Source organism: Leopardus geoffroyi, chromosome A1 (genome assembly GCF_018350155.1).
Source record: "Leopardus geoffroyi isolate Oge1 chromosome A1, O.geoffroyi_Oge1_pat1.0, whole genome shotgun sequence".
Taxonomy (NCBI): domain Eukaryota; kingdom Metazoa; phylum Chordata; class Mammalia; order Carnivora; family Felidae; genus Leopardus; species Leopardus geoffroyi.
This window is the reverse complement of record NC_059326.1, coordinates 73,661,839-73,686,128: the sequence shown is the minus strand read 5'-3', so window position 1 is coordinate 73,686,128 and position 24,290 is coordinate 73,661,839. Positions and strand designations below refer to the sequence as shown.

Sequence of the window (24,290 nt, the reverse complement as noted above, 5' to 3'; positions counted from 1 at the left end):
AGGAGCCATTGTATTCATGTGTTAGCCCTGGATTCCTGCCACCACAGCTAAAACCGTCCTAGAAGCTCGCGAGTCAGCTGTGAGGAGATTTGGAACTCCGCTGACCCGTTTGAAACTGCTGTGGTTTCAAGAGTCAACAGATACTATCGTAACTTGTGGGTGAGGGGCACAAGCTCAAATAAATCCCAAACACACCTATGTGTGCTCCTCATGTTGGCCAGCCTCGGGGCTCCATCCCTGCCTTCTTCTCTTTCCTCTTGCTCCATGAACAAGCTTTACAAACCATCTCTAAGCTGAGGACTCTAACATTACATCGAATAGCTGGGCTCAAACACTTTAGAATCACCTTTGACTCCTTGGCACGGAGGGAATGTCTGTTGGCTCCGGCTTCCAAATGCTTCTACAAATGACTTCTCACCACCTCTAGGGCTCATTCCTGCTGCGGGCTCTGCCCTCCTGGTTACCTGGACGGCTGCCACAACCTCCTAACAGGTCCCTTGGCCACTTCACAGTATTCTCCAAACGGCAGCCAGCGTGGTCCTCACCCGGACTAATGCTGTCTCCCTCTACTGCAATCATCCATTGATTCTCCACTTCACTGGAAAAAAGCCCAAGTGCTTTCAGTGGCCCTAGAGGCAGTGGTGCACACTGTGATGTGTTGCCCAAGTCCCCTTCCGGAAAACTTCTTACCTGGCTGCTCGAAGTGCTGCAGTAGACGGACCTCAGCTGTCAGCATCCTTGGGGACGCCAAAGAGTCACCTCACACGAGGTCACAGAGCCTTCCCAGGGCAGCGTGCATCCAGTGACTGAGTGATGTGGGGTCATCAAGGCCCAACACAGGGCCACTCAGGCCATTCTCAGTTCAGGGCCCTATGGGGCCAGGCCTGCACTGCAGCTCGACCTTCTGTCCCACCCCTTTCCACAAATCTAGATACCAACAAGCACCCCCTGATCAAGAACTGGTGAACAAGACACCACCTCAGAGTCTGCTTCTGAAGAAGCCAGGCTGCAGTGACGATCAGACGTGACCTGGCCCCCTCAGCCCCTCTGACTAACCAGCGTCCCCCCTCGCCCTGCTCCAAAACACACTGGCCTTCGCTGTTTCTGCTCAAGGACTGGCACGCTCCTGTCTTAAGGTCCTGGCCTGGCTGCCCCTTCTGCGTAGAACACACTTCCCTGGATATATGCACCGCTTCTTCCCTCACCTCCTTTCTGCTTTGCTTAAATGTCACCTTCCAAATGCACCTGCACGAACCACCCAGTTAAGGCAAGAAACGAGGAAAAATATAAGGAAGGGCGGTTCTCATTCTCCTAATGTCTTTGATAACCTTTCTGGGGACTGATCCCATTTTGAAGAGATGACTTCACCCATTTACAAAGGAGCCTTAAAATTGCTGTTCTAAATACATAAAAGCAGTGCAGTTGTGAAGAACACAGGCCCTAGGGGCACCTGGGTGACTCAGTCGGTTAAGCGTCTAGACTCTTGACTTCGGCTCAGATCATGATCTCACAGCTTGTGAGATCGACCCCCCCGTCAGTCTCTGTGCTGACAGTGCAGAGTCTGCTTGGGATTCTCTCTCTCCCTCTCTCTCTACCCCTCCCCTGCTCATGTACGCATGCTCACTCACTCTCTCTCACTCTCTGTCTCAAAATAAATAAATAAACTTAAAGAACACAGGCCCTCTTCTCAGACAAGCTGGGTCTGAGGCCCACCCTCTGGAGCTGTGTGCTTGGGGCAGGTGACCACCCTCACAGCCCCAGCAAGGCTGCATGTGAGGCAGGGATAATGATAGTCCCTAGACTTCCTAGAAAAGTTGTGAGGATCACACAACTTTATGTAGTAATGGACTGTGAAAACCAGAAAAGACCACATAAATGTCAGGAGTCCCTGGGAGACAGCCCTGTGGGCTGCACAGCCAAAAACCCACTGGGAGTACATCAGCCTCCTTCTTACACATCAGGACTCTAGGAAGTCCTTCTGTCAGCTCTGCTGGACCCTAAGTGGCTGACAACTTCCAGCAAAGCACAGGGCTGGGCTTAGGAGAAGAAGTACCAGCCTGAGGAACATCACAAAAGTGATAACCACCAACCAATGGAGTCTGAACCACTGGTACAGAATCCTCGTTTTTTACCCTCCTTGCACTGACTTTAATTACATCAGTCTTTGTTCTAATCTCTAAGGTCTGTGTGAAGAAAATCACATAGGATTTCAGGTATCCAGGTCTATACATGTGCATCAGAAAAGCTTTAAACTTTAAAACCAGCCCTGTATCTGGTGATTTGAGTTTAGGAGCCCAAATCTTTTCATGTGCATTTTCAACCCGAAGTTTTTATATTTATTTCTCTCTCTGTGATACAACATAACTGTACATGGCTTGAAAATTAAACAATTACTTCTCCAAAATCTCAACTGTGTTAATGTTTGCCTCCAGTCATTTTTCATTTACTAGAATGAAATGTCCTTGCCTGTAACCTCAGCTCCACATGCATGATTGATTTCAGAGGTTGTGCTCAAGGCCTACCCTGCCAAGGAGAGACCATCGACCACCTATAAGGTGGCACTAAGGAAAACCACAAAATTAATCTCCTAGTTACCATTATATTATGTATCTGCCTTTTCAGATTTACTTGCAGATCCCATTGTAATCCATTTCTTTATTTCTAAAGAATCAGATAAGCTCATGTCTAAAGCAATAGCAATGTTCATTTTAGAGATATTAAAAATTATCCTACAATTACACTAAAAACAATAGTACCATTTAATAAAATGATAATAATAATAAATGGTGCTATTGAGGGATAAGAAAAGTCGACTGTGTCCTAACCAATGACCACACGGTACGGCTTAACCATCTTCTAGACTCAGGTGCTATATGTGGGAAATTCCTGTCTGGGGTGAGGCAAGTGTATGAGGCAAGTGACTTGGGAAAGTCACTGCTACATCAGATCATCCAGGGTCTTCTTTAAAGGAACACTCTCCTGGAAACCACCTTTCCTTTCCTTGCACTCCTCCGGCTTTTCTTCACAGCTTTATACAACTTAATATTCAGGCTGGGGAAACTGGAAATCTCCTCCAGGTCAAATAACTCCTTAAATCTATCTACAAATTTATTTTCTTTCTCCAACCTGAATTTCATGACCCAGAGGATGACGGTAGTTTCTTTGCACAGATGGTCAAAGGTAATGAGGAGTTCTTCCAGGAAAGGATGAGCGTAGACAACATCAGCTGCCAGGATGTAGTCAAAATTGTTGGAAGATCTGGGGAAGTTCTCATCTAAAGCTACACCCCAGGAGAGTTCTTTAACCTGAGGCAAATGCTTACATTTCATTTTGGTGTTTCGGGAAATATTATATTGCAGGTTTCCAAGTAATTCAGGTAAATCTGTGGCAGTCACATGTGCACCTATGAAACAAAGAACAGTAGGAAAAGTAACCCTCGAGGGATAAGGTAAAGCAATCACGTTTCAGGCCAACATGCATTTACAATTCTGCACAATCGCTAACCCCACGGAAAAGACTGGTCACTACACACAGGAAGGAAATCTCTTCAAAACAGATGCTAAAGTAGCCTTATACATCCCCTTAAAAAAAATTAGATTCCCATGGTACTTTTGCACTCCATTGCATTTTCTGTTCTCCTGGGGTTTTTGTTTTATTATTATTTCTGTTGTTATTTTCTATTTACTATACGCTAGGAGAAAAATAATCTAGAGAAAGGGAAAAGTCAAAGGATTTGGAAACTCCTGCATCAAAAACCATAAAATACCTAGGAATAAATCTAGCCAAAGAGATAAAAAAATCTATACACTGAAAACTATAGAAAGCTTATGAAAGAAATTGAAGAAGACACAAAAAAATGGAAAAAAGATTCCATGCTCCTGGATAGGAAAAACAAATATTGATAAAACGTCAACACTACCCGAAGCAATCTACATATTCAATGCAATACGTATCAAAATAACACCAGCATTCCTCACAGAGCTAGAACAAATAATCCTAAAATTTGTATGGAACCAGAAAAGACCCCGAATAGCCAAGCAATCTTGAAAAAGAAAACCAAAGCTGGAAGCATCACAATCCCAGACTTGAAGTTGTATAACAAAGCTGTAATCATCAAGATAGTATGGTACTGGCACAAAAATAGGCACTCAGATCAATGGAACAGAATAGAAAACCCAGAAATAGACCCACAAGTGTATGGCCAACTAATCTTTGACAAAGCAGGAAAGAATATCCAATGGAATAAAGACAGTCTCTTCAGCAAGTGGTGCTGGGAAAACTGGATAGCGACATGCAGAATGAACCTGGACCACTTTCTTACACCAGACACCAAAATAAACTCAAAATGGATGAAAGACCTCAATGTAAGACAATGTAAGGAAGCCATTAAAATCCTCAAGGAGAAAGCAGGCAAAAACCTCTTTGATCCTGGCTGCAGCAACTTCTTACTCAACACGTCTCCAGAGGCAAGGGAAACAAAAGCAAAAATGAAATACTGGGACCTCATCAAAATAAAAAATCTCTCACAGCCAAGGAAACAATCAGCAAAACTAAAAGGCAACCGACAGAATAGGAGAAGATATTTGCAAATGACATATCAGACAAAAGGTTAGGATCCAAAATCTATAAAGAACTTATCAAACTCAACACCCAAAAAACAAATAATCCAGTGAAGAAATGGTCAGAAGACATGAATAGACACTTCTCCAAAGAAGACAGCCAGATGGCCAGCCGACACATGAAAAAATGCTCCACATCACTCATCCACAAGGAAATACAAATCAAAACCACAATGAGATACCACCTCACACCAGTCAGAATGGCTAACATTAACAACTCAGGCAACAACATGTTGGCAAGGATGCGGAGAGAGAGGATCTCTTGCACTGCTGGTGGGAATGCAAGCTGGAAAACAGTATGGAGGCTCCTCAAAAAATTAAAAATAGAACTACCCTACGACCCAGCAATTGCACTACTAGGCATTTATCCACGGGATACAGGTGTGCTGTTTTGAAGGGACACATGCACCCCCATGTTTATAGCAGCACTATCAACAATAGCCAAAGTATGAAAAGAGCCCAAATGTCCATCGTTGGATGAATGGATAAAGAAGATGTGGTATATATGTACAATGGAGTATTACTCATCAATCAAAAAGGATGAAATCTTGCCATTTGCAACTGTGTGGATGAAACTAGAGGGTATTAATGCAAACAAAATTAGAGAAAGACAAATATCATTTGGCTTCATTCATATGAAGAATTTAAGATACAAAACAGATGAACATAAGGGAAGGGAAGCAAAAATAATATAAAAACAGGGAGGGAGACAAAATATAAGAGACTCTTAAATATGGAGAATAAACAGAGGGTTGCCGGAGGGGTTGTGGGAGGAGGGATGGGCTAAATGCATAAGGGACATTAAGGAATATACTCCTGAAATCATTGTTACACTATATGCTAACTAACTTGGATGTAAATTTAAAAATAAATAAATTAAAAATAAAATAATAAAAATTAAAGAAAAAAGTATTTGGAACCCTCAATGGAAAAATCAGAAGTCACTGCTGAAATAGGTTATTTCAGTACATAGGTTATTTGCAGTGCATAGGTTATTTGCTAAAAGAATGCTGAGCCCAAGTCATGTGAACCGAAATGAGGGTATATTACATGGGCATTCTATCATTGAACAGGAGGCACTCAGGTGCAGAAAGAATTTTTAATGAAATTACATTGGAAATGTCATGACATCCATGTTTATGCCCAAGTTCTCAGCTTGACCACTTTACAAATATGAATCTTCCCATCAAAAGATGTTAGCCCTGACACACACATAGTGTTCCTACAGCCAAGGACCACAGATGCAGGACAGAATACTCGTATGAAGAAGATGTGCACAGCCTCTGAGTGAAAAGCGAATAGTAGTGGTCATTTTCAGGAAGAAATTGGAAGAGGCAAAATTGTAAAAACCAATAACCAATAAAATTTGGCCCTTAAAGTAAAATTTGAGCAGTAGCAGAGACTGAATATAACGTGTAAATAAATCTAGGGACTGGCCAATTCCACATCATCAGACAAGAAGAGACTGGTGTAAGAAATAAGAAAGCAGAACTGGGAGAGAAGTATAGCACAGCCCAGACCAGTTAAGAAACCACTCCTTAGTCACGATGACAAGTTTCTCTGGCCATTGATTATGTTTTGTGGGAAATATGAAACATGGGTATCATTGGTAGAATCAGAAATATGAATTGTCACATTCTAGTGTGGGTGGGTCTATCATTTTCAACAAATCTCTTTAAAATCCCAAGATCAGGAAGACCTCCTCCCACCACCACCCCCAACTGCCCAGAGTGAATATGAACTTCCTGACTATGAAGATCTTTGTGTCTAGAGAGCAGAACACCATCTGTCTCCATCTTTTGTTATTTGTGTTGTTATACAAGTAGCCTAAAAGGACCAATTATTTTTAATGGAACAAATGACTTTCTGAAGCACAAATGTGCTCCTGATCAGGAAGCCTTTGGTACAAATCCAGTAGTACCTCTCTGAGTACCCATACTAAATGGAATACTGACTTCAGAAAGCAATATCTGAAGAAGCAATTTTAAAATATATATGGAAGACTTCAAGGGTCCTATATTTCCCCAGCATTTAGAAAATTGTAAATTGCTAAATTTTGAATTCCTCTCAAGATTGTAAACTGGCAGGTGTGAACTTCTAAAGATCAAGAAAACCAAGACAGACCTGGGGAGCACCCATCAGAGAAGGCAGCTAAACAGAGGCAATGCAACAGGTAACAACAAGAGAGGAAGTGAAGCAGTCTCAGGCGTATGTAGAGACTGTCACACATTCCATGAGACAAGGGAACACTGGTAAGAGAAGAAGGGGTCCCAGAAAAAGAACAGAGATGAGCTGGGAAAAGAAATTCAAGGGGAAACACCTAAAATTAGAAGCAGACATGATTGATAATACTCCTTCTCTCTTCCAACAGGTGCTTTTTCACGAAAGCACAGGGCTCCAAAACCCAAAAGGAATATCTGGCTGCTCAGGAATGTTGAAACAGGGCTACCATTTAAACAAAGATGGCCAGAGCCAGCGCAAGACATCCCCCTGGGACTTGTATCCCACATGACTCCCCTAGCAGCCAGGAGGCCTGAACACAGCTCCCAGTTACAATACACTCGTGACTTGGTTCTCCATGAGCAGAATTAATACAACTTCACAGAAAATTCTGAAAGAAACCAGTAAGGTGACTTTAAAATTGGCAGTGTTTCAGAATGCCTGGGTGACTCAGTCGCTTAAGTGTCTGGCTCTTGGTTTCAGCTCAGGTCATGATCTCGCGGTTTCATGAGTTCGAGCCCCACATCAAACTCTGCGCTGACAGTGTAGAGCCTGCTTGAGATTCTCTCTCTCCCTCTCTGCCCCTCCCCACTCGCTGTCTCTGTCTCTGTTTCAAAACAAACAAACAAAAAAATAAATAAATAAAATTGGCAGTGTTTCTTGATAAAGCCCATTCAAACAATTAAGGAGCTAAAAATTAGCCTAGGTTATAGTAAACTAGACAGCAAAAGCAAGTAATTGCATCTGATCATGTAATTCTCTGACCCCATTCAATCAAGAGTCCTTACTTACCAAGTAAACTTGCCACAATGGAGACCAGCCCTGTTCCAGCTCCAATTTCAATCACATTTTTGTCAACCATATTATAGTGCTTTACATTTGTTTCCAGAAAATAGCATAGAACAAGGGCCTATGAAAGTTAAAAAAAAAAAAAAAAAAAAAAAAGTGCTCGGCAAGTAACAACAGAAACTGAAATTAAAGTCTATTAGATAAATACACCATATACACTAATACTATATGTATGTACATGTGTGAACATGTGTGTGTGTACGTACACATCACAACAGAGGTACATCCTCCAATAGGTTCAATATTTAGACTAGAAAAAGTCCTTGGGTACTGTTGGGAAGATAAATGAAACTATGGAACTCAATTGTGTAGGTTTGATTATCTTTAAATTTTTTTTAATGTTTTTTCTTTTTATTTTTGAGAGAGAGACAGAGCAGAAGAAGGGGGCGGGTGGAGAGAGGGAGACACAGAATCTGAAGCAGGCTCCAGGCTCTGAGCTGTCAGCACAGAGCCCAACACGGGGCTCAAACTCATGAACTGCAAGATCATGACCTGAGCCTAAGTCAGATGCTCAACCAGCTGAGTCACCCAGATGCCCCTGATTATCTTTAAAGACAGCAACTTCTGGGGTGCCTGGGTGGCTCAGTCAGTTGAATGACCAACTTCCGCTCAGGTCATGAACATGGCTCGTAGGTTCAAGGCCCATTTCAGGCTCTGTGCTGACAGTGACGCCCGCTCGGGATTCTCTCTCTCTGCCCCTCCTCTACTCGTGCTCTCTCAAAAATAAATAAACATTTTTAAAAAATAAAATAAAACAAAGAAAGCAACTTCTAATAATAATAGTCATTTCAAAGAAGTGTGTGGGATTGGGGCAGACAGTGGTAGGGGGTGGTCTGTCCCCTTCATGGACAATTGGTAAAGGATTGGTGACATTTTAGAACACTCTGCATGTTGAGACTAATAGATTTCATTATGACTATTTAACTCAAATGGAGCCAGTTTTAATGGGAAATAAAAATGTTTGCTATTGTAAACTCCAATGGTCACAAAACACTGGCAGTGTAAACAGTGCTTGTTGTCAATCAACCCTTCAAGTCAAAAATAGAACTGATTGCTGGAAGTGTTTTCCCAAGTTTTAGTGCTGTTTGAGGTCATAAACTAGAACAGTAGAACCTATTTTCTCTCTTCCAAATAGTACACAGTAATGAACAAAACTGGCTGAAAAATCATTGAAAGGTAGCAAATTCTATGTGAAATTATACCGATGGCCAAACAACAGCACCGTAAGAATCCATGGCTTCAGTAATTCGAATCTCATGACCAACAAAATGAAATCCCTCCCAGGAGGTGGTCGTTATTAAACTTGGAACAAAACATCTTGCCATGATCTCTGCAACCACTTTCTTGCTGTCATCATCTCTCTTCTCTGAAAGGAAAAGAAGAAGTTAATGGTTGTGGTTGTTGTGTTAGTAAAAACCAGGAAAAAGAACTGATGGAAATGTAGCATTTCTACTTATTCTAAGTTACTTTTGAATATTCATTGACCTTATCTGCAGTATAATAGCAAGGTGAACTATTTTAAAATAACTCATACTCGGGGTGCCTGGGTGGAACAGTCGGTTAAGCGTCCGACTTCAGCCAGGTCACGATCTCGCGGTCCGGGAGTTCGAGCCCCGCGTCGGGCTCTGGGCTGATGGCTCAGAGCCTGGAGCCTGTTTCCGATTCTGTCTCCCTCTCTCTCTGCCCCTCCCCCGTTCATGCTCTGTCTCTCTCTGTCCCAAAAATAAATAAACGTTGAAAAAAAATTTTAAAAAAATAAAATAAAATAAAATAAAATAACTCATACTACAAGCTAACATTTCATATGTCCACAGCTTTCTGATTTTCACCAAAGTTGAAATCACCATTATTCATTTCTGCAAAGCCATGTGAAACAAACAATAATTGATATTTTTTAAAAAACCAATGATTTTCAAAGGCTACCAATCTATTTATCTAAAACAAGAGAAAGATTGGTGATGAAACATAAGATCTTGACTATTCATATTGGCTACACAATGCAATTGCAGCTATTTCAAAAATGCATCATAGTATTCCCTTTATGACAAAAGATATTCAATACCATCCAACAATATACCCTTGTATTATTTTATTATTACTCACTTTAAGTACATTACTTTGGGGCAATTAACGGCATCTTAATATCCAGGACACTGCATAAGGTTCATAGGCAACATCACCAGTTACTGAGCACATTTTAAACATGCCAGACCATGTTAAATATATCATATATGTTACTTCATGTAATTTCTTTTATTTCATGTAATTTTGCAACAGTTTTGTGAGGTAAGGCATTATTCTTTGTACTTTTACAGATAACAAAACTAAAATTCAGAGAGCTTTATTAACTTGACCAAGCTCATGCAACTTGTAAATGAAGGAGCTAAATTTGAATTCTTTTTTTGGTGGCTCCAAAGCTCCTTCTCTACTCCTAAAAAGCTATAATGTAACTTTTAAAAACTAGCCATCTCTAAGAACTTAACAAATTAGTCACGGAGCAAGATACACACCTCTAAGTCTCTATTTCCTTATTTGTAAAACGTGACAGAAGAATCTACATCAAATAGTGTTGGGAGCTTTAAATAAGATGATTCATGTAAAGTGCTTAGCACCTTGACTGCTACCTAAAGCTTGATAAATTATTATCATTATTATAACTGTTATTGTACTTTGGTCATGAAACTAATAATATAACAAGATCACCATGTAAACAAAAATACTGGATTGTGAGGTACCAGACAGAAAATTCTATACTTCCTCATAGAAGCAGAGAGTAGAACAGTGATTGCCAGGGGCAGGGCTAGGGGCAAGGGGGAGATAGTGGCCAAAGGGTACAAAGTTTCCTTTATGCAAGATGAATAGTTCTAAAGATCCAATGTTGAGCATGGTGACTACAGTTAATAATAATGTATACTTGAAATTTGCTAAGAGAGTAGATCTTAAGTGTTCTTATAAAAAGAAAAACAGTAACAACGTGAAGTGATGGATATGTTAATTAGCTTGTCATGTTCATTTCTATATATCTATACATATAGACATATATATGTTTTTACATATATATAATACATATATACATATGTATATTATATACACATACATATATATAATATATATCTATACATATATATAATATATAAGCGTGTGTGTATGTGTATATATATGTGTATATATATATATATATATATATATATATATATATATATCTCAAAACATCAATCATACATCTTAAATGTATATAACCTCTATTTAACAGTCGATTATACCTCAGTAAAGCTGGGGAATAAAAGAAAATTCCAGAGTTAAATAAAGAAGGGGTAACTCACCATGGTGGTGGTTACTAAGGGATGTCTTCACAAAGGAACTGTGTCTTAAGTTTAACCTTTGATCTATGATTTGCATTAATGGAGAAGCTATTTATTTCTTATACCAATCGTTAAATTCCATTGACTTTTCAAGTCTTGTTTCTGTGCTTTTGAGTCTGGCTAGTCTTTCTGGCCACTTCCCTCACCTCAGCACTGAATCCGGGTCTAGTTCTCTTCAACATAGTTCTTAACAGGTAAAAGAAGAAGGAGGGGAGGGGAGGGGAGGGAAGGAAGGAAGGGGAGGGGAGGGAAGGAAGGGAGGGGAGGGGAGGAGGAGAAGGGGGGGAGGGGAGGAGGGGAGGAGAAGGGAAGGGGGAGGGGAGGAGGGGAGGGGAGGAGGGCAGGAGAGGAGGGCAGGGGAAGGGAAGAGGGGAGGGGAGGGGAGGGGAGGGGAGGGAGGGAGGGGAGGGAGGGAGGGAGGGAGGAAGGAAGGAAGGAAGGAAGGAAGGAAGGAAGGAAGGAAGGAAGGAAGGAAGGAAGGAACATACAGACAGATATACATACAACAGTGGAGTCTTGCCTGATGAGAGTGCATCATGACCTGATGGGGATGATTAACTCACACCTCAGTCCTGAGATCCAAAAATAAGCAAGTAAATAAACAAATAACAAATACAAGTATTTCCAAAAAACTGGGAAGCAGTATAAAAACTTCTCATTCTGGTCTTCATAGAAAATAAGCTCCTGCTAGAAAATTTATTTCCCAAATCTCAAAAAGTTAAAAACTTTCACAGTTTCCAACATTGCAACTATTCAAAGTTTTAAAACAGATGCACCACTCAAAATTAAAATGTCATAGAATCCTAGAATGTCAAGATGGAAAACACCTCAGATACCTTCTAGCCGAACCTTACACCTAATTTGGGAACCTCATGTTCCTGTTGGGTGTAAACTACATAGTCAGCTTGTGCAACCTCTTTCAGCATTTCCAATGAAGATAAATGTGCTACTTCATGAGGTGCATTTAGAAAATGTGACTATTGAAAATTCTTCTCAATATTAAGCCAAAATCTGACACCAATTTTTTTTGCCTATTATTCCTAAAAGTAAGCTTCATGGTGAGCAAACTTCTATTTTTAAAATGTGTTCCAAAATTTTAGCAAAGGGGAAAATATGCAAATACATACATGGCCCCAGTGCCAGTCTTAAAAATTCTGGACTCAAGAGTATGTGAAAGCCTCAAGTGGCTTTCAAACTTCTCCATTGCACTGAGGCAAGAATAGAAGTGAGAGTCTTGAGTCCCTGAGTCCTAAGAGAAGATGTTATTGCCAGCTCTGTCCTCTTAGCTTCAGTAACATCATTCCCTAGTGTTCGGGGAGCAGAATGGCAAGATGGAGGTAGATCAAGTTTGACGTTGTTGAAAACTTTCTTCAGAGGCCACAGTCACAGAAGGACTTCCTGTCAACATGATTTCCCGTCCTAAATTCTGTGATCCTTCAACAGAGTCCTTCCAAGGATCCACACAGAACCAGGTATCACCCCCAAAACACTCTAACTTAACAGCACACTATAGGAAGGGCCCAGTCTACACTCCAGTCTACAGCACCACAAACACTGACCCTTAGCAGAGATCTAGAAAAACTTAAGAAATGAAAAACCAATACTTTTAGTAAAAGCCACCCTTGTAATCAATTGCACTGCACTTTTTCAATGATGGCATGCATTCACATGCAAGAAGGACTCTAAGAACCAAATAATGTTGGTAATATGCTTTTCTTGAACTTTAACTTTCATCTCATTGTATTCGCATGCCTTGCTAAAATGGGGTAGGGGAGGAGGCAGATTTGCTGTGGATGTTCTTTAGGGAAAAGCAGAGAACATTAATTGCTTCCCTGACCTTTAGCTGAATGTGCCTTCTTGGACCTCCTAGCATACTCTCTGTAAATGCAGTGCTTTCTGAGAAGTTACCCAAGGTATCAGGGATTAATAGATGTTAGAGTACACTAAATCCCAGGAGTGTCTCCTAAAGTTCCAATCTTTGATATAAAAACTTTGCCAGTGAATATTTACTGCTACAACCTGACATCTCTGACGTTGCACTTTCTTTTAAAGGTTAGTAGACCAGATTAGTGCTGCTGTCCTAACAAGAGTGTAATAGCAGATGATTCCTGTTTTTTTACAGTCTTTCTAAATAAACAAAACCAGTCATTTTTTTTAAGAATGACTACATCTTTACCTTCATAAAGAAGTGAGATCTAAAAATATAGATGTGAATATATTATTATAATCAATTATTTACACTTTCCAAAATAAAGGATCTCCAAGGAGATTAATGAAACAATAGCCACTATTAATTGCTTATATACCTAAAAGAGTACAACTCTACCCATATGTGGTCATTCAAAATTAATTATATACCTAGGATGCCATGTATCATACAGAAAATATTGTCAGGTTGAATAAAATTTAATTGATAATGTTTTATATTAATATTCTCTTCTACATTTAAATAATATACAAATACTATAGGCATTCCTTAAGAAGTAAGTCTCAGAAAAATTTAGTATAATTTATAACAGGAAACTACAATGTACCAAATTTGGCTCTTTAAAATAATTTGTCTAGATGTAATATGTAGGATTTTAAAAGTTGGGACACCTGGGTGGCTCAGTCAGTTAACAGTCCGACTTCCACTCAGGTCATGATCTCACTGTTCTTGAGTTCGAGCCCCATGTCAGGCTCTGTGCTGACAGCTCAGAGCCTGAAGCCTACTTTGGATTCTGTGTCTTCTTCTCTCTCTGCCCCTCCCCCGCTCATGCTCTGTCTCTCTGTTTATCAAAACTGAATAAATGTTAAAAAAAAAAAAAAAAAAAGCAAATACACCCACCCACACACAGTTATTTCTATCTTAAAACTTTGCTGTTTTTCAGCATAAACTTCTATTTAAAGATTTAAATAACAATTTTAACAGTAGTTATTTATTTAAATCAAAAGACATGTTTAATATTAAGTTTTAGCAATATCACCGCTTTGATGACAAGAGCCTCTGAACTGAAATCCAATGGAAAGAGCTGCGTTAGTTATAAGGGCATTCTTACATGAAACTTGTAATAAAAAGGAGAAATCTATCCTCCAAACATAATATTCAAAGAATATGTTTTTTAAAATACATGCTTATGTGGCGCCTGGGTGGCTCAGTCCATTGAGTGTCCGACTTCATCTCAGGTCATGATCTCACGGTTCGTGGGTTCGAGCCCTGAATCGGGCTGTGTGCTGACAGCTCAGAGCCTGGAGCCTGCTTCAGATTCTGTGTCTCCGTCTCTCTCTGCCCCTCCCCCGCTCTCTCAGGCGCTCACGCACTCGCTCTCTCGCTCTCTCAAAAATACACATTTAAAAACAATTTTTAATAAAATAAAATGAATGCTTAGTTATTTGTTGAATATGGGAATGAATCTTAAGAAGATTAATGAATCAATAGATATTCTTTGGCCTTTAGTTAAGATTTGAAGAGAAATTTTTTCCAAAAAGTAGTATCGTTATCATACAATGGAATTCTAATTTATATTTCTGAAGAATATTTTTTCCACACATATTCTCCCCTTGTTACCTAGCACTTAGGCCCTGGGACAAGTAACTAAAACTGAGTCATGTTACACAAAATGTTGAATCTTGACTTTCCGATACGAAAAGCAGAAAGCTTCTGATTATCTTTACTTTTAGATAAAAGTTATCTACTATAATCTTAAGAGTATTATTAATGAATTTAATATTGAAACAAATATCAACACAAATTACAAATAAAACATAATTAAGACAGCATTACAATTAACTATGTTGCTATTTCGGGCTTACCTATTTTAATGCTCTTTGATACAAAAAAGTCTTAAGCACCATTTTCCTGCTATTAACATCTTTGCTGACAGCGAATAAAATCTGCCAGGTGCTCTTGTTCTCCTGAGAATTAAGGGTGTTTCAAGTATGAAGTGAAAATTAGCAGGATTCTGCTACATTATGATGATGCTTTTCTTAAGAGGAAAATTCACTTCAGAGACTGGATTGTAGTAAGCCTTCGAAAACAGGAGCTCTGTCTAGATTCTTCTCTTTTATACTTTTAAGGTCAATAACAACAGTAATAAATGGAAGGGTCAGATCGCAGAAGTACACCCTCCCCCCCCAAAAAAAAAAATGTCTTTAATAGCTCTGACAGGTGAATTTAAGCTTCCATTTAAGGGTTGTCATGAAAACCCGTCAGCAAAATTTAAAGTAAAAATCCCTCTACTAAATGAAAGAGCCTTGTCATTCAACTGAATCTTCTATTCAAAGATGAATGTCATGTGCTTTTTAGAATTAGCTAGAGATTAAAAAAAAAAAAAAAGATGTTAAAGATTTTATTTTCCAATTAGTAAATGGTCACAGGCTAACCTGAAAGAATTCTGGATGTCTCAGCAATGTCAAGGTCTTGGGCCTGATGTTAAAACTAATCCCCGAGAAGATTTCACAAATATTTTTTGTCTGGAGTTCTGCTTAATTTCAAGAATATACAGAGGCCGTCACTTTGATGCAGTGGATCAAATGAGGTTACATTTACAGAAGAAAGACAATTCGCCCTTTACTAGATGGCTCAGGATGCAAATGGAAAGGAAAAAAAGAACCAAAATTAGTTGTACTCAAAGTTTGCTTGCTGGGATCCCCATGGGGACAGACAGACACCTAAACAAATGTGAATGAAGTGTGACAAGCACAATAAAAAGTATTTCTAAAGTGCTCTGGGAAGCACCAGTAGTGGGTGAATCTGGAGAATCTGTTCTCAAGGAGGAGGGAAGAGGTAGGTGGCCAGGCAGAGAAGGGAAGAAGCAAGGTCAAGGGAGAGGAAAGCTCCCGGGGAGTGGTCAAAAGCCCCCCAGAGTTGGTATACAAGGTGCATGTTGGGGTGTTGTAGAAAATAAGTGGTTGCAGGGACAGGTTGGGGTTGGACTTGTGGGGACAAAGGGAACAAGTGTGTGCTTCTCAGGTGAGGAGCTGTGGCAGGAATTGACAGGAGCAAATTTAGCTCTGACAGCAGCAGCAAAGGCTAGGTGGAAGCTGATTAGTAGAACACGATTGCAATGAACCTGGCAAGAGCCGCAAGAGTTGAACTAGGGCGACACTGGGTCCAGGAGCCAAGCCTGCTTTGGCGAGCTGTAGAAGTTGTGGTAGATCCTCCCCTCGAGGGTAGCAATGGACATGCAAACGTGACACTCACCCTGGTGTTCTGAAGACGTCTGAGGCAGACTGTTATTTAAGAGTTATGTTTATTCAACACGTGGAGGATGTGTCAGTTTAGCAAATAGTTGTTCAGGCTGCTTATGAATGATTTCTCACATTAGTAATTATAGGTGCAGTCATACTCCCCCTACTACGTAAAATTTATCACCTCGGACTATAGTTTGATATGTCCCCTAAACAGCAATACAATTACTAAAACTTTCTTCTTTATATATTAAGGTAATGTGGCTTATAAAAGCCATCGATCCAACTCTGGAAAGATTTATAAAGATGCTTGTGGAAGGTTTTCACCTGATATCCCTACAGAATACAGCATACTTGGTTCTGAAAAGAATCAACTGACTGGGGACCAGAAACAGAAGATCATTCCTAATGAGCAAATTGTAAGTCCAGCCAATAGCCCCAGTTAGAGCTAATTCATTCATCCACTCATTTTACTGAGTACCTGGGCACTATGAATATAAAGATAGGGTAACACATACCTGCTATAATAGAGATCTAACTAGTTCACTCAAAAAATAGAAAGAGAAAGCTCAGGAAAGCAGGACCTGAGCCCTGATGATTATGAGTCCAGGAGTCAAATGAAAAAGGGCAAGACGTCATGCAGACAAAACAACATGTGCAAAGGCCCATTGGCAAAGACTATTGACCAATTTTCCAGTTTAGGAAACTCTGAGAACTAAAATGTAGGATGAGTGGGGGCGGGGGAGGTAGCAGGAGATAAAATTCTTAGGTCATGCTAAGAAGTCTTGATTTTGTCCTATTGAAAAGAATGAGACACTGAGGAATTTTAAGCACAAGGCAAATGTGACAAGATTTGAATTTTTGAAAAGATCCTGCAGCTATAAAGAAAGATGTACAGAAGATAAGGAGGGGGAGATGGCCTAGAGTAGGGGCAGCCAGGTGGAAGACAGCTATGATAGTCATGAGAAGAAATAATAAACACCTGAATCAAGGTGACTGATGCTGTCAGGGGGCATGAGGAGTCGGGAAACAGGAGTCGGTAAAATTGATGGGAGATAGTGATGAAGGGTATAAGGAAGGACCAGGCTGATTCCAGATTTCTGGGTAGCCAGGGAATGAAGTTGCCGTAAACTGAGACAGAAAAAATAGGTTGGGTGGGGGTGTAAATCTGCAAAAGGCAAAGAAATCATGCAGATTATCCTGCAGTAGGACATGCTGGCCACAGAGGTGTGCTGTTCAGACTAAGGGAGCCTGCTGCTGGGACCATAGCTGCCTGACAGCTCCCGCTTTGTCCCTCAGAAGCCATGTTTCCCCTTGGGGCTGCCCGCTAAAGCCAGCCCGCTCCCATTCCACAGATGACCCGTACCTAGTGGGTGCCTCGCTCCCTCTCCTCTCGAACACGTCAGACCTGCACCGTGATCTGATGGCTTCCCCCTGCCCACTTCTGTTCCTTCCTTCCTTATTCTCCACAAACACTTCCCCCGTTAAATCTCCTGCAACATTTAAGCCCATTTTGGTATCTGTTCTGATCTGACACCGCAGTAAGGCCGATTTGGGAGTCATGCACAGAAATCACTGAGCCTTGGGTTAGGACTAACCTGTTCCAAGACTGCAGACCCTGAAGAGCTATTTTGTAACACATTGCTATGCGGGCTAACAGCTGGAGAGTGGCTGTTGAGAGGTAGGCAACATAAGATATTTTGAAAAGTTAATGTGGATGAGGTGTTACACGGCTTGGACTCTTGATGTAGCATTAGAAACCAGATAGAGGATGTTTTAGTATCTACCACAGTCCTAACTTTAATCCGTGTATAATTTAGGTGACATCCTAGAATTCTTGGACCTTCAGGACAGTGGCAAAATAGAAGAACTGGGCTATGGGTTTGCTCCATCTTTTCCAAGCACAAGACACTTAAGTTAATTTAAGAGTGAGGACAGGGAAAGTCAATATCCTTTAGCACCCAAGAAGTGAGTGTTCCACTGGTTAGTGGAAGTCTTTCCAACAAAATGCCATCTGATTCTCATGCCCCAGCAGCACACACTTACTCTGCCTGTGAACATATTTTTAAAGCTTTAATTGGCTCTGTAGATGATTATGGGGTGTGTTTTCTCATGTTATAAAATATTTTAATACTAGTTCTGTCTCAACCTTACCTTGAACCCCTTCCACTTCCTTTGTAACTTGCCAAATTATTGTACGCACAGTTGAAACCAAGTATTGTTACTAATGATAATGATAATGACGAAATTTTATTCATAAACTGCACAGAAATCGTATCTTCATTCAAATCACCTAAATGGCTGGATTCTCCAAGTGATCATGACTTTAAATGTTTAGGTTTGCAAAAATCACTACAGTAAAACTGTTTGTGTAGAAGCCACGTAGGCTGCCAACACTGGGCACCCACCCAGCTCTCTTGGCCTAAAGATATGCTCACCTAGGTAGAGGCCACCTGGTATGCCTAAAAAAGGAAAAATTAAAAAAACAGGACTACGTTTCATAGAAAACTTCCACAGTGTATAGACAAAGGAGAGAGAAGAAAGAAGCCAAGATAATTAAATTTGTATGACAAATGTTCTACAAAAACATAGTAGTCACTCCTCCAAGGCGGTCAAGAGTGTCTGTCTGCACTTTTATCTCAAGGCAATGGGGACAGTTGCATTACACAACCCATGAAAAGTCACTCTTGATACTTAAAATGATGTAAAAATCAATTTCAAATAATCACTATTGCAGCAGAATTCAAACTTAAATTCCTCTATCCTCAGAGATCAAATTGCATGATGTACTTTTCTCTAATTAATACATCAGAGGAACCATAAACACAGACTTAAAATGTTTTTCTATAAGTCTAAATCATCTTTCATGCAGGCATTTATAAAAACTTGCAGCCCTACCTAAAACTACTTTTATCTCTCCTCCTATCTAAAAAGAAATAACTTAGAAATCACAATCATGTATTTAGTGTGTAGCACATGAGGAAAAATTTATTCTACTTTTTCGTATTTAAAAAAGACGCCAAGTACTTAGCAAGTCTATATATCTAATTTGTCTGTCAAAATTATCTATAACATATCATCAGGACCATAGGTACAGCAGTAGGCATCACACATTATTATAGATTTTTTCAGGTTAGCAAATACAAGCCAAGATACAATATGCAATTGATAAGTCCTAGTTCTCTTTAAGACATTAGGGAACACTGGGGCGCTTGGGTGGCTCAGTCAGTTAAACGACTGACCCTTGATTTCAGCTTAGGTCATGATCTCATGGTTTGTGAGTTCGAGCCCTGAGTCGGGCTCCACACTGACAGTGCAGAGACCGCTTGGATCCTCTCTCCCTGTCTCTCGACCCCTCCCTGCCTCTCTCTCTCAAAAATAAACTTAAAAAAAAAGATGCTGGGGTGCCTGGATGGCTCAGTCAGTTAAGTATCCAACCCTTCATTTGGGGCCAGGTCATGATCTCATAGTCATGAGATCAAGCCCCGCATTGGGCTCCACACTGGGCGTGGAGCCTGCTTGGGATTCTCTCTCTCTCTTTCTCTTTCTCTCTCTCCCTCCCTCATAAATAAATAAACTTAAAACAAAAAAGGCAAGACGTTAGTAAATACCACAAACATAAGCACTTATATTCTATTAGTTGTTTGTCTTCTTAGAATTGGCTAAATTACATAAACATAAAATAATTTACCTTTTTGAGTTCCTGGATCCATTAAGTGATGAACTAATGGATGGCTATATATTGACGTTTTCTTGATCATTTCTTGAAAACTAGGCAAATAATATAATAAAATATCAAATGGTAATAATTCAAAACTGTTAAGTGCTTTTATATTTACCTAATAAAGCTTAAGTAACATCAAATCTAGTATAGAAAATTCAATTAAAATTTCATATATGGATAAATCAGGATTTAAGATAGACCACCAAAACACAATCTATGCAATACAAATAAAAATTCGGACAGAGAAGAGTCAGAAGTTTTAGAAGCTACTGGAGAAAGAAAACATCCTTCACCAGGGACTACCTTAGCTATCACAAAAAAAGGCATCATCTTTATACTGACTGGTCAGATAGCAATCTTAACATTTAAGAGGTGATTAAAACATTGGGAGAAAATGGATTTTGTTCAGTGTAGTGAAAACCACAGTTTTCATCTGAAACAGCAGTAGATATAAAGTTCACTTGTTTCCATCACTGTATTAGTAGGAAGTACCCAGGTTCTAATAGCTCAACCACCAAATGGGCTTTTTAAGTAGCTTCTACTTTGAAGAACCAAATATGTTTAAAATTAATTATTCTGTGCCTCTCAAATAGAGCATATCCTGTGAACAAGCTGAAACAAGCTGTTATTCCAATTTAGGGAAGAAATGATTTGATGTTTTTCATCTCAGTTTTGGCTCCTATCATACGTAATCCCTGTAATACCATGGAGTTATACAGCACTCCGTTCTTCCGGGGATCCCCAATCACTTTCACAGCCACCACATTTTTCTTTGCAGTATGCCCCAATAAGTTAGAAGACCAATTATTTTCCCTACAGTTGACAAAGAAAACAAAAAGTCAAATGACATCCCCGCGGTCGCTGGTGAAACAACAGCAACAGTGGCCACGCGTTCTGTCCCCGACTTCGTTCTTCTTCCACTAAAAGACGCAGTGTTTATTACACGTGTCTGCCTAGAGCTCAACATTTATTAAATGTGAAATCCAGACATACCTAAACGGGTGGGCTGAGTTTCTAGAAGTTTAAAAAGTATCATCCACAACTTTTGTTTTGCTGGAGAGACCACTGAGGGTGCATGAAAGGCGAGCCCAGAAGCACGCAGTTTGCTACTGTATACACTGGCGGCGAGTCCTTGTGGAAGGGATTAGAATCCTGACAGCTGTGGCTTTGGGAGCCTCTGGGTATACAGCAAGGAGGCTGGAATGCCTGTAAACAAGGGGACTGAAGAACAGCAGGAACATTCCATGCGCGTGTCTCATGAATAGAGCTAGAGCCAGTAGGCGAATATAAACCACTCAGACAGGTCCGTGAAGACTATGTGAGCAAAGTGATCCATTTTTGAACCTCCATGCCAAGAGTTATGTAAGACTTCACAGCTGTAATGTCCTGTGACGCAGAGGCCGCGGACTGTTTAGGTCACCTGCCCGGGTGTGAACATCATTTTTAGAATCACACAACCACGCCAGAATGTTAGAGAATGTGCTCTGGGCACAGGCATCAAGTTTCAATTCCTTCCTGCTCAGACTAAATAGGAAGGCTGAGGGTGCATGTTCCCTGTGCACCTGCACATGTATACGCCTGGCTGCACTTCGGAGCACGTATACATTTCCCCAGGCACTGAAAATGCCCTTAAAAAGAAGTTACGATAGGTAACAAAATAGAGCAATATTATTAAGGTAAATAAAACTAGTGGACTGTGGGTAGATCTTCTAAGAAATACATTATATACCATGATGTATATACAAAGTTGACTTGGGGTCATGTTAATATATTGGACAGGACTAGCAGTCTGGGAACCTAATTTTAATTAGTCCTGTCAATAATCTGCTTGTGATTTTAAGCATTTAGTTAATTTGTTCCTTGGTTCCCTCATCTATAAAACAGGGATGTAAAAGTTACGCGGTATTTGTGGAATGAAAAAATGGCAGGTAAAAAAAAAATATTCCGCAAACTGTAAAATCCTAAACAATGAAAACTATTATTCATAGGTGGTTAATTCTAGGCAGAGGGCATTCTCTCTCTTTGGCTTTCTTTAAAACAAGAATAAAGAATCATTTGGTGAATAAAAATCACCTGTCTAGGGGCGACTGGGTGACTCAGTTAAGCGTTAGACTTCGGCTCAAGTCATGATCTTGTAGTACATGAGCTCAAGCCCCACATCCGGCTCTGTGCTGACAACTCACAGCCTGGAGCCTGCTTCGGATTCTGTGTCTCCCTCTCTCTCTGCTCCTCCCCCGCTCACGTTCGGTCTCTCTCTCAAAAATAAAGAAACATTAAAAAAAAAATTTTTTTTTTAAACAGAACCTGCCTTTTTCAAGGGGTTGTTTAAAAGATCACGAGACCTCAGTGCTGGATTTCTTAAGAGGCAGAATCCCTAAATCGATCATTTAAAGTGACATGATAACAATGATCACTTCAGTTACACTGAACTGTCTGAAAAGTACATGGATACTTCTGCCTCCAACTGTAAGTAGCTTATAGCCTACCTCTGCTTCTGAGAACTAGAAAAGCAAATTACACACACACACACACACACACACACACACACACACACACACGAGAGGTCATCAGAGAGTTGTCAAGGCAACAAAGAATTCCAGGCTTTTGCTGACTATTGGGGTAAAGAGGGCGAGAGGGCAAAGGGAAGACAACAGGGAGGGATGCCAGTGGAATTTCAGGAGATCTCACAGAACCCAGGAGACAAAGTACAGTGTTTGGGGTCGGCAAGGTGGCCAGGAATTGGGAGCCCAAGATCCCAGAAAGCACAGAGAAATAAACCCCACACTCAGCACTGACTCTCCACTCAAGGCCTTTGCTCAATAAGATGTTTAGGGCAAGAGGCTAACTTCCCAACCAAAGAGTGGCTAGAAGCAGATATAGCAGGGACCTAGACCTTCACGTTAGACAGCAGCCTAGGGGATGGCTGATCCTGGGACCCTGAATGACCTCATGGTGGACAGCTGCCCAACCGGCTCAGACTGGTCAGCCTGTTGACTGGGAGATGAATAATTGTCCAGCTTATCTAGGCCACTGCATATGAACATCTCTTTGCTACAGGAGCTCAGCCTTCACCCCAGCTATTGTAGGGCAAAACAAATGTAAATTATCTATTAAAGACAACAAAATTCAATTTTAACAAAAGTACTATCTACAAACACATATGCAGAAAACTCCCAATTATTAGGTAGCTTTGAGAAATGAGGATAATATGAAAAAGTTAATGTCCTCCCATCCCATCCCCAAAAAAGTGTTCTGCTTCAAATGCCTCCAGAGAAAAGAAGCATTAAAAACAGATCTGAGTATATTTACGTGGAAGCCATGGTTGACTCCAGAAGAAAGCTGCTAGAGAAGACTGGTAGAAGCAGACAAGATATTTCAAATTGGGAAAGAATAAGTAATAAGCAAGGAAAAGCAGCAGCTGCAGATCAACTATTTGAGAAGTTGGGCTAAAAGGTGAAAATAAAAAAAAGCCTAAAAAAAAAAAAAGCAGCCAACAGTCAGTCAACAGTTGTTGGAAGGTATCTGTATTTAGCATTCATTGCTGATGATGTCGATTATTTGAAGGCAGAGGAAGAAAATCAGTCAAGATGGAAAGACCAAAGATGTCAGAAAAGACACAGACTTGGGAAGACAGGACCTCTGAAGGCCAAAGAACCCAAGCTCAGCCTGCTCTTCACCATAAGCAATCAGAACTTTGAGAGCCACTGTTGGGAGAGGTCTCAGCAGGAGCAACACTAAAGTAACCGTGGCCAGGGCGCTCTAGAGCAATGTCTCTATCAACAGTAATCGACCTCTGGAAGCCGCTCCTGAAGTCACCCACCTACACCGGTTCAGCCACAGTCCTGAGCCCCCACAGCCACTTACACACAAGTCGGCTTGTGACAACCAAATTATCTTAAAAGAGAAACATTACGGTACAGAGGCTCCCGTATACAGTTAATACTCACAGGGGAATCACGCACCCCATTCCAGCTTCCTCATTATTTTGCTAGAACCACAGCAAACATACTTTTCAAAGGATGTGGCAGCAAAGTGAGGTTCCCTCCTGCTATCCTCTTACATGGCCACTGAGGAAAAAGGGGAAGGTGCAGAAAACAGGACTTCACGTAGTTGTGGGCAACTGCCACTGTTATGGAATAAGAAATAAGGAGATCTTTCTTCTCACCTGGGTCGGAAAGTCAGGGGGAATGCATATAGACACTGACCACTGACGAACAGAAATCCCTTCCTTTCTGTCAATGCTGTCAGAAAGCATCAGACACCGTATGATAATAGAAACATGAACAAAGACCGTGAGTACAAGGAAATACTCAATGACGTGGAAAACACTAGAAAAACATATCAGAA

General features: G+C 40.5%; 1 protein-coding gene across 1 annotated transcript; it reads right to left on the bottom strand.

The window, feature by feature from the left end:
* Window positions 1–2,684: 2,684 nt before the first annotated feature.
* LOC123599594 (putative methyltransferase-like protein 21E) lies at window positions 2,685–24,235 on the bottom strand. Its single transcript, XM_045481641.1, has 5 exons — window positions 20,937–24,235; window positions 19,911–19,990; window positions 8,891–9,054; window positions 7,632–7,749; window positions 2,685–3,403 (listed from the first exon to the last, which is right to left on the bottom strand). Exons 2-5 carry the CDS (start codon window positions 19,978–19,980, stop codon window positions 2,964–2,966), a joined length of 792 nt encoding a protein of 263 aa, XP_045337597.1. The 5' UTR covers window positions 19,981–19,990; window positions 20,937–24,235; the 3' UTR covers window positions 2,685–2,963.
* Between the last annotated feature and the right edge of the window lie 55 nt (window positions 24,236–24,290).

What these genes read in the sequence shown, in the direction of transcription:
- LOC123599594 (XM_045481641.1), bottom strand. Translation starts at nt 19,980, where the DNA reads ATGATCAAGAAAACGTCAATATATAGCCATCCATTAGTTCATCACTTA. An exon ending in GGATCCAGGAACTCAAAAAG is followed by an intron (nt 9,055 to 19,910) that starts GTAAATTATTTT and finishes TTTTCCTTTCAG; the next exon opens with AGAAGAGAGATGATGACAGC. An exon ending in GTGCTGTTGTTTGGCCATCG is followed by an intron (nt 7,750 to 8,890) that starts GTATAATTTCAC and finishes TAACTTTCATAG; the next exon opens with GCCCTTGTTCTATGCTATTT.